The 17,928-nt window shown below is 42.2% G+C and overlaps 1 protein-coding gene across 5 annotated transcripts in view; it reads right to left on the bottom strand.

Annotated features, from left to right (window-relative positions):
- Positions 1 to 1,312: 1,312 nt before the first annotated feature.
- Positions 1,313 to 17,928, bottom strand: part of dync1i1a (dynein cytoplasmic 1 intermediate chain 1a) — a 54,682-nt gene continuing 38,066 nt past the window's right edge. For all 5 annotated transcript variants that reach the window (XM_020614238.1, XM_020614233.1, XM_020614236.1 and 2 more), the window contains 7 exons: positions 16,834 to 16,980; positions 14,282 to 14,395; positions 13,931 to 14,064; positions 12,700 to 12,844; positions 8,492 to 8,632; positions 5,057 to 5,182; positions 1,313 to 2,494 (listed from right to left, as the gene is read on the bottom strand). In XM_020614238.1, the coding sequence (XP_020469894.1) occupies positions 2,384 to 2,494; positions 5,057 to 5,182; positions 8,492 to 8,632; positions 12,700 to 12,844; positions 13,931 to 14,064; positions 14,282 to 14,395; positions 16,834 to 16,980 (918 nt within the window). In that variant the 3' untranslated portion in view covers positions 1,313 to 2,383. The remainder of the gene's footprint in view (positions 2,495 to 5,056; positions 5,183 to 8,491; positions 8,633 to 12,699; positions 12,845 to 13,930; positions 14,065 to 14,281; positions 14,396 to 16,833; positions 16,981 to 17,928) is intronic.

Genomic DNA, 17,928 nt, shown 5'->3' with positions numbered 1-17,928 from the left:
GTTAATTTCAACACATAGTAGTTGCTTTTTCTGTGTGTCCTCCTCCCTCTATGAGGGGGGAAAAAGAAATGCCACAAGACCAAAAATAATTTCCATTCGCATTAGCTGACAGAATGAAGCCCTCACTCCAAGCTGTAGATGTGACAATTTTCTCCAACTCGAGAGTTTTAGCGTACTGTGATCAGGGCAGACAGCACTCATTTGACTTATACATGTACTCTTCTCACTTCTGGGACTGAAATGAGCTCATTTCCTCCTCAAAATAGGTCACAGGAATAATTCACTTGTTCTCTGAAGTTAAAAAGGTCCAGTGGAAAACTGAGGTGGTGAACCTCTCAAAATGTGCTTCTTTTTAATGGACAGCTGAGATTGTGTTTGCTGATGGCTCATTACTTTTACATGTAGCTCTTCTCCCAAAAGCTCACTGTGGAACAAATCAACTGCAGACCCAGTGAATATTAACTGTACTTTGGAGTGGTTTTGTCTGTGCTTCTTTGCTGTCCAAATTGGTAGTGAATCGATGAGGGACTGATTTTAGTTCAGCTTTAAGGCTGTTCCACTTTCTAATACATTTGTTTCTGCAATGAACAGTGCTTAAGATTTAATAAAGATAAAACTGCAGTTTGTGTTCACTCACATTCTCACCTGTTTGTATAAAGCAACATTTTGCACTGTTTGTTTAACAGTTTTACTCTATCATTCCTTACCTTTCTCTTATTTTTTTCCCTACTTTATTCAGCTCTCTCACTGCACCTCTGGCTTCGTCCTTGGTCTCTTTCTTCCTCTCTCCACGCCGCAGAAAGCCAGCTGGCTCAGAGCCCACCCCCAAGTCTCGGATTAGCCTGCCGGCGCCCAATCCCAACCGCATTGGAGGCTTCAGGTTGGCCATGGCCATGTTCACTGGCATCGCAGCAGCAGCCCCTGCAAACATCTCCTGAGCTGCTCACGGTGTCAGCCACGAGTCGAGGGGTAAGTGAAAGAGAGGGCTTAAATATTTTTCACACAGTAAAATCACTGAAAAACACCAAGTCATTGTTTGTAGTATTTAAAATTACTTATTATTTATTATATGCAACCATTTCAGTTAGTCAGCCAATCAACATGGGATACTCACAGCAAATTCTTTTTATGACTCCTGCAGTATTTGTTTGACATTGTAAAGTTGACATTTTTCATTTCACCACACTTCAAATGGGACCTGCAGATATATTGTATTCACCGGCAGATCTTAAAATACACCTTAACTGCTTTATAATGTAGTATGTAAATAGTATCAGTTACTAAATACAGTTGCAGCTTTTTCCTGTCTTTCTTTTGCCACTTTATAATCAATAAACATTCCTCATACCATAAAGGTGCCTGAAAAGGGTTGATTGATCATCAGTGTGGCACCTGTATGCATGAGAAATCCAGAGATACAAAGCTAGTGTATATGGCTATTTCAGTCTTGTGTTGCTCTTTGTTGTCAGGTCTAAATTTGTGCAGATGTAAATATCTAAAGGCGAGAGCTGGCAGTGACTGTAGTTCTGTTTAAATGTCTACACTACAGAGGAGGTAGGAGTTGCATGTGGTGTGTAATAATTGTGCCTTATTGTGCGTATGGCAGCAACATGTGCACTGAGAGAAACCAGTAAACTGAAACGTTTGCTGGAGTTTTCATTCCCATTATTTGAGTGAACAGAGGAAAAAGCAAGATGTCTGTTTATCAGCTATGCTTTTAATGGTAAACATAGCAGGCTTAACAGCGAGCACTCTGCAGTACAGTATACCTCTTAGTAGTAGAATACAGTTATAGCTGTTCAGAACAAAAGACACAGTGTCATAAACACTTGAGTTTCTGATTCAGATTCAGCTTTTAACACTGACAACCACAAAGCCCCATGTGTGAAAACATCACCATATTAAGTCCATGTTTAAGCATCTGGAATAATTCAGGAATGTGTCGCATGCAGACATAATACAGAACAAAGAACTGTAACATAAAGTGAACATGACATTTAGTAAACAATACGTGACTAGACGTGACCCTGCTTTATTTTTACAGTAGTGCAAAGCATTGTTACAATACACACATCTACATAAGGCTATAAAACTGCCACTTCGTATATGTTGTAGGCTCACGAGTCGCAAGCAACACACCACCTTAAGTCATTAAACAAATAATTAAGGGTGGACTGATTCAGTAGACGTCAGCAGGTTCACCCATTAATAGACCAGTTGCATTTACAGGAGAGCAAATGCAGAAATACAGTAAAAGCGCTGCCTTGCTTGGATGAGAGAGGAACAAAGGTGGAGAAATGAAACGTAGAAGCACATGCTACAGTGATACCAACAAAAGCACACCAGGTCTCTGACTCACTCCATTCTGGTTTGGAGTCCTGTTCTATGAAGCCAGCTCCATAGGCCCCTCCTCCTCGCCATCGGCCCGGTTAGCACGAATCTCCATCAGGGTGCGGGCGAAGCGTGCCCAGTCATCAGCGTGTGCCACTGACAGCTGCAGAAATACAGGTACAAGCCATTAGGTACTAGATGGATACATCTGCGTTATTTGTATGGTACCACACCTGGTAACAGAACTCAGAACATTTTGCAGGAAGTGCTGAATAAAAATCATTAATAATTCTCCTCAAATATATTAAAACTAAAAAATAATGAGCCTGATTTGGAAATGTAAGGAGTAGAAAAGTACAGATATTTGTGTTAAGATGTAGGGAGTAAAAGTAAGAGGGAGGCGACAGTGGTGCGGTGGGTAGAGCAGTCGTCTCCCAACGAAGGTTGAAGGTTTGAATATCTGTGCCTCCAGTCCACGTGTCGAAGTGTCCTTGGGCAAGACACTGAACCCCTTCCCCCCCGTTGCCCTGATGGTTAGAGCCGTCGGATGTCGTGGCGCCACAGATGGCTGCCATCTGCCATCGGTTCTGTACCGGAAACAAATTCCTTGTATGTAACATACTTGGCCAATAAAGGTGATTATCCTTATTAAAAAGTTGTCAGAAAAATAAATAAATAGAGTAGAGATACCTGAAAAATCTACTTAAGTACAGTAACAAAGTATTTGTACTTCATTACTTCCCACCTCAGTATGGCACAGACGAATCCGCTAAACTAGGACTGACAGGCAACTCGTTGTTGGTTTTAGTTTCTGTATGGGGAGTGTTTAAAATACTGTCAATATAGAAAATGACCAGCCTTATCCTTTAATAATACCACAAAGGATAGTGATGGAAAATTAACCAGACCACTGAAAGTGACTTTAGCGCCGAGTGAAAAAAACTACATTCATTTGAATTGGGCCAGCAGTTCTGTGAGGCTGTACATCGGCCATGGATGCATTACAGAAAGTAGACACTGCAGTCAAAGATGGCACCCAGGCACTTACTGGAAAATGTCCACCTGGCATATTAGCAAAAAAAGAATGACATCACAAAAAAGTTTTCTAGGGTCTTGGAAAGCCTTACAAACCTGGATCAAAGTGGTTAAGTCATTGTCAGACCATCATTGCCATACCTTGATCCAAAAATAGAGCAAAAAAATTCTACCTGGAGTTTATTCAGAAACTGTACTGACCATGGGGCTAAGACAGGATGCCGAGCTGAACATTGTGTCGAGCTACAGTTGTGCACTGTGGGAGTCAGAGGGAGTGGGACAGAAGCCACAGTTGCCACCCAAGCTGTCTGCAACCACTTTTCATGGCCAGGCTATAATTAAGCAGGAACCAGGAGGAGGGAGGCAGCCATTTTGAGGCCCCCAACCCCCCACCGAGCTGGGCTGGCCACAGCAGGGGACCTCTGCCAGAGCATCATCTATACGGGCCCTGAATGACTTCAGCATTTGCAGCAGCTTCACAGACTATAAGAGGTTCAAATGACAGAGAAACACTTGAATTTTGTGTTGTCAGCAGTGGGTCCAAAACATTTTCATGTCATGAACAGGATTAGCCCACTGATCTGCTAGTTTTGTCCCATGGCAGAAACACTTTTGTTTTATGATTTGGACTTTCCACACAGGGCAACAACAGAGGACTAATCCAAACAGTTTCAATCCCAGTTTATAAATGACCCTCAAACTAACTAGGTCATGGCTAAGGGTCACTGTCCAGACTGCACTGCTCTGGATCCAACTGCTGGCATCTCTTTTTTTCACATGTTCTTTTTTTCACACTGTTGCCAGCTTTTGTTATGAGGGGAGTTTCTAGTGAAGTAAATGCAACCATCATCACACACACATACACAGTTTTCTGGAGTCATAAAGCCTTTCAACCCCACTCACTTTTGTTGATGACTCTTCGTTACCATAAACTCAGCATGGAGGCAACCAGCTAGGCTGAGGCTCTTTCCAACTTGCCACACAACAAAAAAAGATGCTAAAATTAGCCAAGCAGTGAGGGTAATGCACCCTCACATAGGGATTCTAACCAGAGCCCTCCAAACAGCAGACCATACAGGCACAGGCAGGATGGTTGGCCACTTTGTGGTGATGACAAAGTCATGTGGAGGCCATTTTGCAAGGATACAAAAGAGGAGGGGAAAAAAGATCAAACATACATCTATGTCAATACTGACAGTTGGGTAAACATACAGGGCTAAAAGTCCTAAAATGGTCGGTTGTGGTTCATCTGAAGGTTTTACTGTGGAAAAAAATGTACTTATTTCTACCCTTACAGTACACATCTTTGAACAGAGTCAGGACCAGTAACTCCAATTTCAGGCTCTGACATCTCTCAGTCAACTGTAGTACAATTTAATTGCAACAGTGCAGTGAACTTTGATTGTTGCAGTTCACTCATGCTTTGGCACCTTGGATGTAACAACATCCGTGAGAACTAAAGCCTCCATACATCCCAGCACTCAAAGTGAATCCAGCCACATTTTTGTAGCCAGAGCTATGAGAAACAGTTGAGTATTAAAAATTAGTCACTGTTCTGTTATCCTTAGCCAACCTGACAGCAAAGAGCACCCACTTGGCTCTTATTTCTGGATATCATGAAAGAGACTGCTTTACAGTAAATGTATTAAGCAGTTCATCTATTTTAAAAGTGCACAGGTATTATCTGTACCTCTCCAGTGTCGTAGATCCAGACTCGGCCCTCTGAGTCGCCCACAGCCACCTCCTTCCCTCCAGAAGACCAGCGGACCCTGTTGAGGGCCGATGCTCCCTGGATGTTCACACTAGCAGTTGGTACCTGGTGGGCGATTTAACAAAGATAAATATCTCAATCAAAATGCTGCAGTTGTGCACAACTTCCACATGTAGAGCAGATCACATTACATTACTGCTGTTTTGAAAACTGGGATGTTTATAAGACTGGAAAACCTACTTGGTTTTAGTCCTGTCTTTCCAGATGAACCCGTAATTTTTTGAGTATTTATAAGCAGTAACTTAACTTGGATAACGGCCAAATGTTACAACTAATGAATGCTTAATGTTGTAATTTAATACTGAACTGGTATTGCCTTACTTTGCCTCCTTAACCTACAGCACACCACACAACTTGCAACTTTTAAAATCAATGTCAGCCTTTAAGGATGCACACAATCCTTTATAAAATCCTCTAAGGCATTCATAAAAGACATGAGCCTGCCACCTGAGGTAGTGACTGTTACAACTATAGTTACGTTTTGTATATACAGTGGTGTGAAAAAGTGTTTGCCCCCTTACTGATTTCTTATCTTTTTGCATGTTTGTCACACTGTAATGTTTCAGATCGTCAAACAAATTTATATATTAGTCAAAGATAACACAAGTAAACACATCATGCAGTTTTTAAATGAAGGTTTTTATTATTAAGGGAAAACAAAATCCAAAACTATAGAGCCCTGTGTGAACAAGTGTTTGCCCCCCTGTCAAAACACTGGTTTATCGCACCTGAGTTCAATTTCTCTTGCCACACCTGTTCGCTTTCCCTTAATAATAAAAACCTTCATTTAAAAACTGCATGATGTGTTTACTTGTGTTATCTTTGACTAATATATAAATTTGTTTGACGATCTGAAAAATTACAGTGTGACAAACATGCAAAAAGATAAGAAATCAGTAAGGGGGCAAACACTTTTTCACACCACTGTAGCTGCTGTTTGACAATTTAGATTTTATTTATGGTAAGTTACAATAAAAAAAAACTCGTACCAGTTTCCTTGATATTAAATAGCTTCCATTTCTAAACAAACTCTACTGAAATAAAGAGTCCCCATTTCCTTTTATTTCTGTTTCAACTATTCTTGTAAATGTTTATTGGAAAATGGGAGCATTATGCCATTATAATCTAATTTACAAAACAAATTTACTACATAAAAAGGACAACAGTGCAAGTACTCTGAAGGTTAGACAAGCATAGCTTCTTATTCAAATGCAGACACAAGGTTATTTACTGTATACAAACTATCTGTTGCTGTTGTGGGTGAGTTAACACTCTTTTTAGTAAACAGCAGTGCTTGTATTGCACCTTTAAAAACCTAAAACATCTGCAGAATTTCCATAAACTGTTTCTGAAATGTGGCAGGCGAGTCTGATACATGTCACCGGTGGAGACACAGGCCTTGGCATCACGTGCCTCACACACTGAGTTTCTGCATATTTAAAGCAGTGCTAACCACAGACTGACTGCCATTAGCCTGCTAGCTTCCACCGCTCCGCCCGAGTGGATCTGTACTGAGCACTTTAAATTGGCTGTATGTTTGGTGGAAATGAGAACCAGGCATGTGGTGCTGTGCTGTTAATGTCATTATGACTGTGTTTTTAAATATGATGGCAACAATGGAAGTCTGCTGCTATTAGACTGACTATGTGTGAGTCAATGTGTATGCTTGGCACATCCGTTGGTGTGTATGTGTGTCAGAGCAAATGTTTCTCATAAAGCACATTGTTAGCAGAGTTAGGCCATCGATAATGAACTCTGTCAGTAAAAAGGCTGCTGTTGAGAGGACCATGAGAAACTTGTCGTCTGTGTGGAGGGAAGACCCAGCACTAGTGATGGAATTGGTGATTGAGCATGTTGGGTTAAAAACAAGTAGAAAAAAGAGATTAGATGAGACGATGGAAGTGATTGCACCCATGTAATGCTGGGTGATGAGATCTGAATTCTATGTGAACAGTATGAAGGGGCTGCCAGAAAATGAGAATAAGAGTGAAAGAGCACTGTGAGAGAGGGAGGAGAGCATCTGTAGAGATGTAGACTTGTATTAAGTTTGAAGGCACTGTGGGTGTTGTCTCCATGGAAACCAAGAGCAAGGAGAATGGAGAATCCTTTCATCCCTACTCTTACCTGAGTGATCAAAGGTTTGGTACCCACTCCCCTATCAGAGTTTCAGCAAAGTACAGTATGGTTTTCAGACTAAGCTGAAGGTATATTTTCACTCTAATGCTTTCCTATTCCTTCAAAGGAGCTTGGGTCGGTCTAAAGGTAACAAAATCTGCCTAACAGCACATGTTAAATCCTGTTTGTTTAATCTGGTTAAAAAAAAAAAGACTTTTACGAAGGGGTTTGTGAGCGACTATCTTGGCCATCTCTTGCAGTGACTTGTTATTACACTTCAGTTTTTATACAGATTAAACAAAACACAAACATGTTCATTAGTGAGCTTTAGAGGTGCTAAGAGGCAGATTCTCTTTACCTTTGAGCAGAGCCAGGCTAACTGCTACCACCTGCTTCTAGTCTTTATACTAAGATTAGCTGACTTTCATTTAATTTACAGACATAAGAGTCTTATCAGCCTTCCTCATCTGACCCACAACAATAAAGACAAATAAATGAATTTCCAACCCCTCAATGCCTGAGTATTAAATGAAGACTTCTCCAAAAATAAAGGTGTCAAATTTTGATACTTGACAATATCTATGGACACATCTTGGTGAGTATTTGGGTATTGCTCTCCTCATCTAATTCAGGTGAAGAAAGCAAATAAGTGTAGTTCCCAAAATGTCAAACTATTCTGTAAAATGACTAACAAACTGCAAAGTAACATACATGGTTTGTAGAAAATAATTCATGCATTCATCTTAAAGTAAATCTTGCTACACAGCTCTGAGAATCTCAACCTGGCATGAGCCTTTTCCTTTTATTTTCATCTCCGGCAATGGGACAGTGTACTGACAGTCAAGGCTCTCCTCGTTGTCTTCTGCATATCTGTGAAATTCACTGACAGGACAGATTGAAGGAGGGAGATGGGACAGGGTGGTGGGGTCCTGAGGCTCCCTGAATGTTGGACAGAGGTTGCAGGAATGTTAGTGGAATGGCTGAGTGGGAGCTGGGATGAGGAGTTGTCACCCTGTCTGATTTAAAGTGATGCCTGTGGGAAACGCCCACAGGTGAATCTTGACTTGTGTGTGTGTGTGTAGTGAGGGATGCTGAGGAGTCGGTGGTGGTGGAGACTGATTACAGGAAAAAGGCTTGGGTGTTTCGCTGTCTTGTTGTGGGCTGAAGCCCAGCAACAGGCCCTGAGGACACCAAGAAATCACACACATACCCTTTGACCACCAATGCACACACACATACCTCAGTATCGTTGTTGAGGTTCCACAGGTCTAAGCGGGCCATGCCATCCACGGCGGCAAACATAGCAGGGTGCACAGGTGACCACATGACATCATATACATAGTCTGCGTTGTCTTCAAAGGAGTACATAGGCTTGTTGTGCTGAAAAAAAGACAGGATATCTATGTAAGTGAATGACTGAGATGGTGTTAAGAAACACTGTAGAGAAAAAGAGTGTTAGGGTTTACAGTATAACACGAGATAGAACAAAAAGAGAGAGAGAAGGATTGGTGAGAGGGAGTGAGCGAGCTTCAGACAGAGTGGCGCTGCCTCAGCCTTGGGGCCTGTCTGGGTGCAGAGTCTAATTAAAAAGCCTAGCACATTCACACAGTGCCATAAAACCTCTGGGAGACATGAAAGGGAGGGCCCCTCAACAAGGTGTACTGTAACCTCAACACAACAGCTTTCTGAGAGAGACGGGAAGAGATGGGGAATGTGAGGAAGAGGAGGGGCGGACAATGGTTACAGAGGAAGAGCTCTGGAAATGGGATGTGGGTATGTGTGGATATAGCCCATACCAGCCCAAAAAATGTATTTATGTAGTTCTACTTGTAAATTTGTCAAGTTATGAAGACCAAAATGTCATCATAAGCAGTAGCATTTTGTATGTGCTGTGATTTTGGTGTGTCTTGGCAGCAGTCCTGTTGTGGTATATACATTGCACTAAGCGTAGTTGAGCTATTCAGAGCCTACAGAGCCTTGGTGAAGTTTGACCTCAGGCAGCATGAAGGCTACTACTTGATGATGAATATCACATTAAATGACTTTCTAAACACACGCATATAACATCAAGTCATAATCATGTTGAGACCAGTCATCCTTCAGACTGAGCTACCAGGGTTGATCAAATATACTGTCTGTAGATGTCTAGCTGCTGCTAACAGTGTGGGTAATAAAAACTGTAGTAGTTAGAAGACAGCTGTACCTACTGGCAAATAATCTACTGTAGCTCCCACAGACTCTTCCACTCCCCACACAGAGCAATAATGAGAATTCATCTTAATACAAGTATGAGTGTCTATGTGTGTGTGTCCTCATCTCTCAGACCGGCTGTTAGGATTCCAGAGGCTTACAAACTACATTCCTGACAGGTACAGTGGGAGGAGTGGAAGAGAGGAGACAGGTTGGCTGGAGGAGCAAATGAAAGAATGTAATCTCTCTCTCTCTCTCTCTCTCTCTCAGTCCTTCTCTTTTTTCTCCCTCACCTTTACTCTCACACTCCAAACAGCTGTGAAGGGCTGTGAGACCTGCAGACAGATAGACGCGCACATACATACACATGCACCCATTCACACAAACACAAACAAACACAGCCGAGCCAATTTCAAACCTCAATCGAACTCGTTTTCCAGCCGGCGAGGTGACAGCAGAGGTCATTTTCCTCCGTCTCATAGTTTCAGCATTCAATCAGCTGAGCTGCTTCTGTTTGTGTTATCTCTCTAGTTAACTCTTTTACCAAGTCACTCAACAGTGCCACAGTGATCAAATTGTAATTTTTTGTTTTATTTTCAAAATCTGACTTGCAACTGCAGTTTGAAACCACCTTTCTGAAATGGGTCCCTCCTTTACAGTAGTCCTCCACAACTCAAAGTAAGACATAATTTCGGAGATGACAAGAGATGAAGAAAGCCCTCCTTGTATTATATAGATTACTCAAAAACTACAGGGCAAGAAAGTGTAAACTACAATTTTACTGTAGTCTGTCCATAATCTGCCCATCTTAAAAAATGTGATTTGGGTAAATAATCTGCAGCAGCGAGTCTTAAAACTAATCTTAAAATGAAGCCTAATCCTTGTGGCGCCGCAAGTGAAGTAACCACTTGCCATTATCTTTTCTGAGCTGAGAAGCTGGAGAGTTTCTAGCACATTTGAACTGGAAAACCATTATTAAAACACTGGATACTCATAGTTGATGTCACAGTGCAATGTAGCTACTGTAAGGTTTGGCTACCCTTCAACATCTCTGGATGGATGCAAGTTTACTTACACTATATATCATTCTTAAGATACGGTTGCTAAAAATAGTTTTCTTATAAATTCCCAGAAGTTATAGTGAAGCTAATAAAATCCCCCTTAAATAATACAAACTACAAATTTCTGTCCAGTACTACCCTTGCTAACAATTTATTACTGGTGTCTCAAGACTAAAAATGTCACAGAGGCATCAAAACCATCGCTTCTCTGCAGCAGTCAGAGGAATAATTCGAATAATTTCACTGGTTCCATCCTGGCCTCCTCTGCATCTCACATATGATGCTAGCTTGATAGCTTCACACCAGATTTAATAACCACACACTGTGGGGACTGAGTTGTCCTCAAATTACAAAGTGTTAAGAAACGTTCCACAAGCTGTGCTGTACAAGCACACCAGCACGAAAGCCTCAACTGACTCTTACTTTCTCTCTTCCAAATATATATACATTTACATATCTACATTATATCTGAAATTCTGTCAACACTTAGTATCACCTGAACTGATGCAGGCCTTTTGATTCATTTCTTATGGGACCAAAAGTGGAATTATACTCCACTTAGCGGACGCTGGTTTTGGGGTGAAGAGAGGATGACAGTTCAAGTTATGCACAGTCACAGACCCACTCCCAGTTGTCGACGGTTTCATACTCTGGCCGACTCAAAATGCTTTCACTAGCCACAGTATTTGCACTACAGAGTGTAAAAACAACATCAGACCCCTGTATAGTGGCCTTTTTGAACTGTGAGGGCAAACGTGTGTGAATGCAAAGAGAATTCCCTGCAAATATATGTGTGTATTACAACAGTTTGTGATGGCTGTGATTGGTGGGCTGAAGGCAAACCTCGAGGGGATTTTAGGTAAGCAAAGGCAGCTTGCTTAAGGTGTACACGAGGCATGTATGGTGTATCTCTGTTTACACATGCACACACACACATGCTCAGGTATTCTGCCTGCCTACAGACAAATATGGGTTATGTGGATAAGAGACAGACACATGCATTCCAGCGGTGCCTCTCAAATTAAAGGGAATTCCCAAAACATGAAAAATCACACTCTTCTAAAGAACATCCACAGAAATCTTTTAATATGTGTCACAGGCGCCTTTGCATAAGAGTGATGGACTGACTACGTGCACACATGAGATAAAATTCATCTTTGTCTGTCACAGCCAAGTATGAAAGCTGTAATGCAATCTTACATAAAGCTGAAGGTATTTCCCAACATGCATTATATATATTCTTTGTACTGAATCCCTGAATCCTTCATCTCTTTGATTGCTCTTCCTTTCCCACTATTTCCATTCCATCTTTCTTAGATATCTTGTTCTCTTCTGTATTAACAGAATTTTCTACTCTAGCCATTTAACAGCACACTACTTCAGCTTACAGGTTATATAATCCTATTTCAATCGTATAATTACTTGAGATTTTCACATGCACAATTGGATACAGAGAAGACAACACAAACCACTGCTGTATATTTGTCAGATGAGGTGTAACAAAGTTTAAGAAGTGACAAAGACCAGCTCATATAGAAGAACAAATAAAAAAAAAAAACAAATACCAATTACAAAAGATAACTAATGTGGTTGTGTGATACTAGAAGAGAAACTAATTGTTTGAAGTGAAAACCTATTCATACACATTTTTTTTTTTCCTGAGTTTAGCCTCATTGGCATTCCTTCCTCTGAAGTTGTGTAGACATCCAACCAGTGTCTGACATACTGGCAGCACACATGTTATTAGCACCTATAAAACTATAACATCTTACTGGTACACTAGGTCCTACTGGGGGCAGCGCACAGCCTGAGAGGAAACTGCCTGACAGGCTGAATTCAGGTTCAAATAGCCAGTGTTTTAAAGCACTTTGTGCAATATGTCAAAGTAGTAATACAACAGTTTTGTCTAATGATTTGTGCAGGAGATTTACAACATTTCCATAGGACAGACACAGTGTCACTCTACTATCAGCTAATTTCACTACACACCAACAAAGTAGCACACCCAGATTATACCCCCAGCAGACACATGCATAGACACACAAGTAGTAAGAGAGACTGATTTTCCAAAAAGTTGCTCACCTACAGTATTCAACCCCCCCACCCCACACATTCTCTCTGCAGCCCCTCAGCGCTCACAATCAACCCCCCACACATCCTCTCCTCCTCTCTTACAAACACACACACACATCATACCTTGGTGCTCCACAGTTTGATGGTCCAGTCAAAAGAGGATGTGATGAAGAGGTGGGAAAAGTCAACGGCTCCCACAGCGCTGTGACAGCTGATGCCTGTCACTGGCCCCTGGTGGCCCTCAAACATCTCACAGATACCCGCCTTACTGGAAAGGGACAGCACAAGTATAACATTCAGAATTTCGACTGTCAGCACTGCAGTGTTGCGCTGGTCTCACGTGGGTAATTTTAAAGCAGTGAAGTGGTTTGCTCTTTGCGGATGATGTGGTTATGTTGGCTTCATCAGTTCAAGACCTACAATGTGCACTGGAGGGGTTTGCAGCCAAATGTGAAGCTGCGGGGATGAGAATTAGCACCTCCAAATCCGAGGCCATGGTTCTCAATTGGAAAAAGGTGAATTGTTCTCTCCGGGTTGGGGGCGAGTTGCTCCCTCAAGTGGAGGAGTTTAAGTATCTCGGGGTCTTGTTCACGTGTGAGGGAAAAATGAAATGGCAGGTGGACAGGCGGATCGGTGTGGCGTCCGCAGTAATGTGGTCTCTGTACTGGCCCGTTGTGGTGAAGAAGGAGCTGAGTCATAAGGTGAAGCTCTCAATTTGCCGGTCGATCTACGTTCCTACCCTCACCTATGGCCATGTGCTTTGGATCATGACCAAAAGAATGAGATTGCGGATACAAGCCGCAGAAAAGAGTTTCCTCTGGAGAGTGGCTGGGTGCACCATAGGGATAGGGTGCAGAGCTCAGTCACCAGTGAGAAGCACTGAGTAGAGCCGCTGCTCCTCTATGTTGAGCGGAACCAGTTGAGATGGCACAGGCACCTGTTTAGGATGCCCCCTGGACGCCTCCCTGGGGTGGTATTCCAGACATGTCCCTCCAGGAGAAGGCCTCAGGGCAGACCCAGGACACATTGGAGAGACTATGTCTCCCAGCTGGCCTGGGAACGCCTTGGGGTCCTCCTGAGGAGCTAGAGGAGGTGTGTGGGGAGAGGGAAGTCTAGGAGGCTCTGCTCGGGCTACTGCCCCTGTTGTATGTTACTCAGTATGTCACTGAGGATGCAAATGCTCAAAATAATTTTACGGCATTGTAAGGGAGCTTTAAATAAAACAAAAAAGTAACCCTTCAATTTAGGGAAAAATTTATTTTTTGCAAGCTGCCAGTGTAGTAAGATTATTTAACCAGATTCCAAAGCAATGTTTTTACTGTGTTTCTACTTTTAAGAGTGTGTGTTCACTAACCTGCCATGTCTGGATGCAGTGTACACAGTGCCCTCCTCACTCCCCACCACATAGTTGTTAACATCTCCCGTGGGGAAAGCCATGCCTGTCACCGCCACCGGTTTGGATTTATTGTACACCAGTTCCATAGTCTCCTACACATACACACACACAAGCCTCAATATGTGACTATACACACACAGTCAAGCACAAAAATGTCTTTATACAACCCCAGTTACACTTATACGAACACAAAACTCTCCATCCTAACAACTCATTCATTCTAGCACTGAGTCACAAAATGTAATTTTCCCTGAAAGACACTTTTTCAAGTTGCCAGGTTGTGTAGACTGTGATGAGTGTGTTGTGTACCTGCGGCTGGGAGAGCATGTCCAGACTCCAGGAACACATCCTGCCGTCTGTAGACACAGTGATCAGGTTGTTGGCGTTCTGGGTGCCGACCACATTCACGCAGTACACCGGGTGCTACACAAATACAGGCATTTAAAGAGGTACAGACACACAAACAGATGAGATAGGTGGAGATACACACTTGCACAATGCAACAGATATGGCAAGATATTTTTTCAATATTTCATACCTCAAGTGTAAAATAATCACAACACAAAAAAATTGCATTTTACTCTACATTATGATCACAACCATAAATCATAATTATTAGTCTCAAACCTTAGAAGCACACAATTTCTTTGCACATTCAGCATGTTGTATAATAAATATTTAGTTAACTCCTGCTGGAACATAATTATTCCTGTACTTTCATATGCTATTGTTAATAAAATGTGACTTTTAAACAATACTCTGTAACGATCATGAAAATGTACCCCTATACTTTGTGAAACAACACATGCCACAGACTTAGTCAGCTCACATGCAATGGATGAATAACACTACATTTTGGACCTGCGCTGCTGTGCAAATCCACAGGAGTGTGTGAAACCATTATGTTATTACTGGGCAGTAATTCATTTGTGTATTGGGCTGCACAAAGAATCCATTCAGCAATCAGCACCATGCTAGCTGGCCGGACTCACTGCCTGGAGAGGACGAGAGCGACAGCCTCATTATTGGAGTCCACGGCCACTTTAAACCTACAGCATGGATGGCATGTAGCTGTGTGTGTCTGCATGCCCTCTGGAGCTGTGATTATTAATGATAGTGTATACTGGTCAGTGATTTGTTGAGGGTCAGGGACTTCAATGGAGCATCTGAACTGAGCCGTCCTTTCAGTTGTGCCTAGAATATGTCTGCTCCCATCAGGTCTCTGTGTGAAGTGTGTTGTGTCTATTGTGAGAATGCTCGGTTGTCTCAAAGCTATTTGATAAGTATTTGATGGAAACACATATCAAGCTTTTATCAAATACAGTGTAATGTAAATCTTTAAAAGGTCCAAAAAACATTGTTTGCCCTCAGCCTCTTACTGAGTAAAGTGGTTCTATGTGAACATTTCTTTTGAGGAAAAGTTTTTATTTCATCAGAGATATCTTGTCTGTGCAATCAAATCTGATAAAACTAACCTACTCAGTCTTGATGAAGCAGATTATCAGTTTTGTGTGTAAAACTCTTCATATCTACAACCAGATTAACCTAACAATGTTTTATCCTTCAGCTTATTAGTCATGGATATCTAATGTTAGTGTGAAAAACTGAAGATCTGAAACCAAGGTGTCAGGAGCTTTATCTCTCCTTCGTGACACTGTCACTAAATCACTCTACAACTGTTTTTCTAACTAAAGCACATCAAGGAGCTTTTTCCACTCTATATCAGAGCGTGTATTAGCACTTAACACTAAACTGAGCTGCAACTAAGACCAGTTGAAATAACCAGTTCACCTCAGATTTCTTTTGATTAATCTGTTATTCATTTAGTCTGCTACAGTTTCTCAGTACCTATGTCATGATTCGGTTCCGCTGCTTCCTGTCCGGCTTTTATTTTGACGTTACTTCCTGTTTTTGTTTCACCTTAGTTTCGGTCTTTTTACGTTCTTAATCACTCACATTCCCTGTTGCGTTATTGTTTACACCTCTATTTAGGCAACGTCCTCCCACCAGGACGCTGCCAGATTGTTCTAGATCCCAGCTCTGACTCTCCAGCTTTCGGTTTTGGTATCTTGTGTTTCTGACCCGGACTGGTACCTTGGTATATTCGTTTCTGCTTTGCCCTCTTGTCTCGGACTGCCACAGTGTATGATATCAGACTTGCCTCTGGACTACGTATTTTGGATCACCTCTGTTGGATGTGTTTGCTGGCTCTGACCTCGGACAGTTAATAAGGACATGTGAGTTTTGTGTTTTTCATCGTGTCTTGTGTGGGTTTTTTTTTTTTTTGTTCTACGTTAGTTCTCTTAATAAAGAGACGGTTTTGTTTTACACTTCCTCATCTGGCCATTTAATTGAGTTCACCTAACACTTTTCGGCCGTATCGCGCGCCGTTTCTGACAACCTACAGTGATGTCTTTAAATTGCTTTTTTTGTCTGAATACCACAGATGAAATGAAACATACTGAGCTTGCAATTAGAGCATGGATCAGGCCACATATTTCTCTCAGAACTTGACCCATGCCTGAAAGTGTGCCATCTGAACCTGACCCATCAAGATTGTACTATATAATGTTCAAACCCAACCCATGCCTGATGCAGTTCAGTTTGTATGGTGTTTTCCCCTTATCCCCTTTAAGTCTGACCTACATGCAACCAAAGCATAATGAATGGCATCATATTGTGTTATACTATTAAATGTTTGTATCCTACTTAGAAGTAGGAGGGTTCAAATATTGTCACCATTTTTGGACACTAAAACACCACAAACTAAAAATATCAGATGTGCACTGCAACAGTAAGTTCATGTTTACTGCACACAACTAATCCCGTAAGTTATACTGTACAGTGGGAACCAGCCTTACAGTGTGTGCAGCAGCAGACAGTGGAGTCCTCTGGACAGGGGTCCGACGGTGACTTCGGTTGTCCCACAGCACAATCTGCCCTGAGTAGGTCCCTCCTACCACCAGGTTGGGATGAAACCTTGCGAAGCCGACAGACACAACTGGAGACTGAGGAGAAAGAAAATGAGTGACACAGAGGGAATGAGAGAGCAAAATCCCTTCTGGTGTGAGTATATTATTAGAAGGGTTTTTTAAAAAGAGGTATTATCGTGAATTGATAGACAGAGAATTAACTGACAGGTGAGATGAAATGTTGAGATAAAACAGCAGATGATGGGACAGCAAATTTATACCTGGCAGATATAAAAAGATATGAACTGAAAACAGTGAAGTAAAATAAAGCGTGAGTGGGAATGAGAGGTCAAGGCATCATGATGGGTGGCAGACATAGGGCAGATCTACGGAGAGGGGACATGATGAATTCGGCTAGGGTGAGGATCTGCCAAGGAGAGAGGGGTGACGCCAGGACGGACACTAAACAAAGAGAGGAATTGTAGTCCTCTTTCACAGCCGTCTCACATTACAGCATCAAAACCCCAGAAACCACTGGAGCACTCACTGCAGCCTCCATCATGACAAGCACACCCATGACCCCCCCACCCCCCCATGTTTATTGAGTTTTGGTTCCTTTTCAGTGCTTGTCCCAGCTAGGCTCTCCTGACCCAGAGCCACTGAAACATCTGTGCTGAGGAGGTATGAGAAAAGTTTTCACCATCATAGTGCTACAGGAGGGCAAGTGGTGTGATGCATTGACAAATTTATTACTCCAACCCGTACAGCAGAGCAGCACAATCATGCTGAGTTAATTTACAAGCAAGATAGGGCCATTCCTCAGCCTCCCCGGTAAAGTCTATGCCAGGGTACTGGAGAGGAGAATTCGACCGATAGTCGAACCCTGGATTCAGGAGGAACAATGCGGTTTTCGTCCTGGCCACGGAACACTGGACCAGCTCTATATCCTCTTCAGAGTGGTGGAGGGTTCATGGGAGTTTGAACAACCAGTCCACATGTGTTTCGTGGATTTGACGGAGGCCTTCGACCATGCCCCCCGCGGCG

Source organism: Monopterus albus, unplaced genomic scaffold, assembly GCF_001952655.1.
Source record: "Monopterus albus unplaced genomic scaffold, M_albus_1.0 scaffold143.1, whole genome shotgun sequence".
Taxonomy (NCBI): domain Eukaryota; kingdom Metazoa; phylum Chordata; class Actinopteri; order Synbranchiformes; family Synbranchidae; genus Monopterus; species Monopterus albus.
Note: the sequence above shows the minus strand (reverse complement) of the source record. Positions and strands in the feature narration are given on the sequence as shown.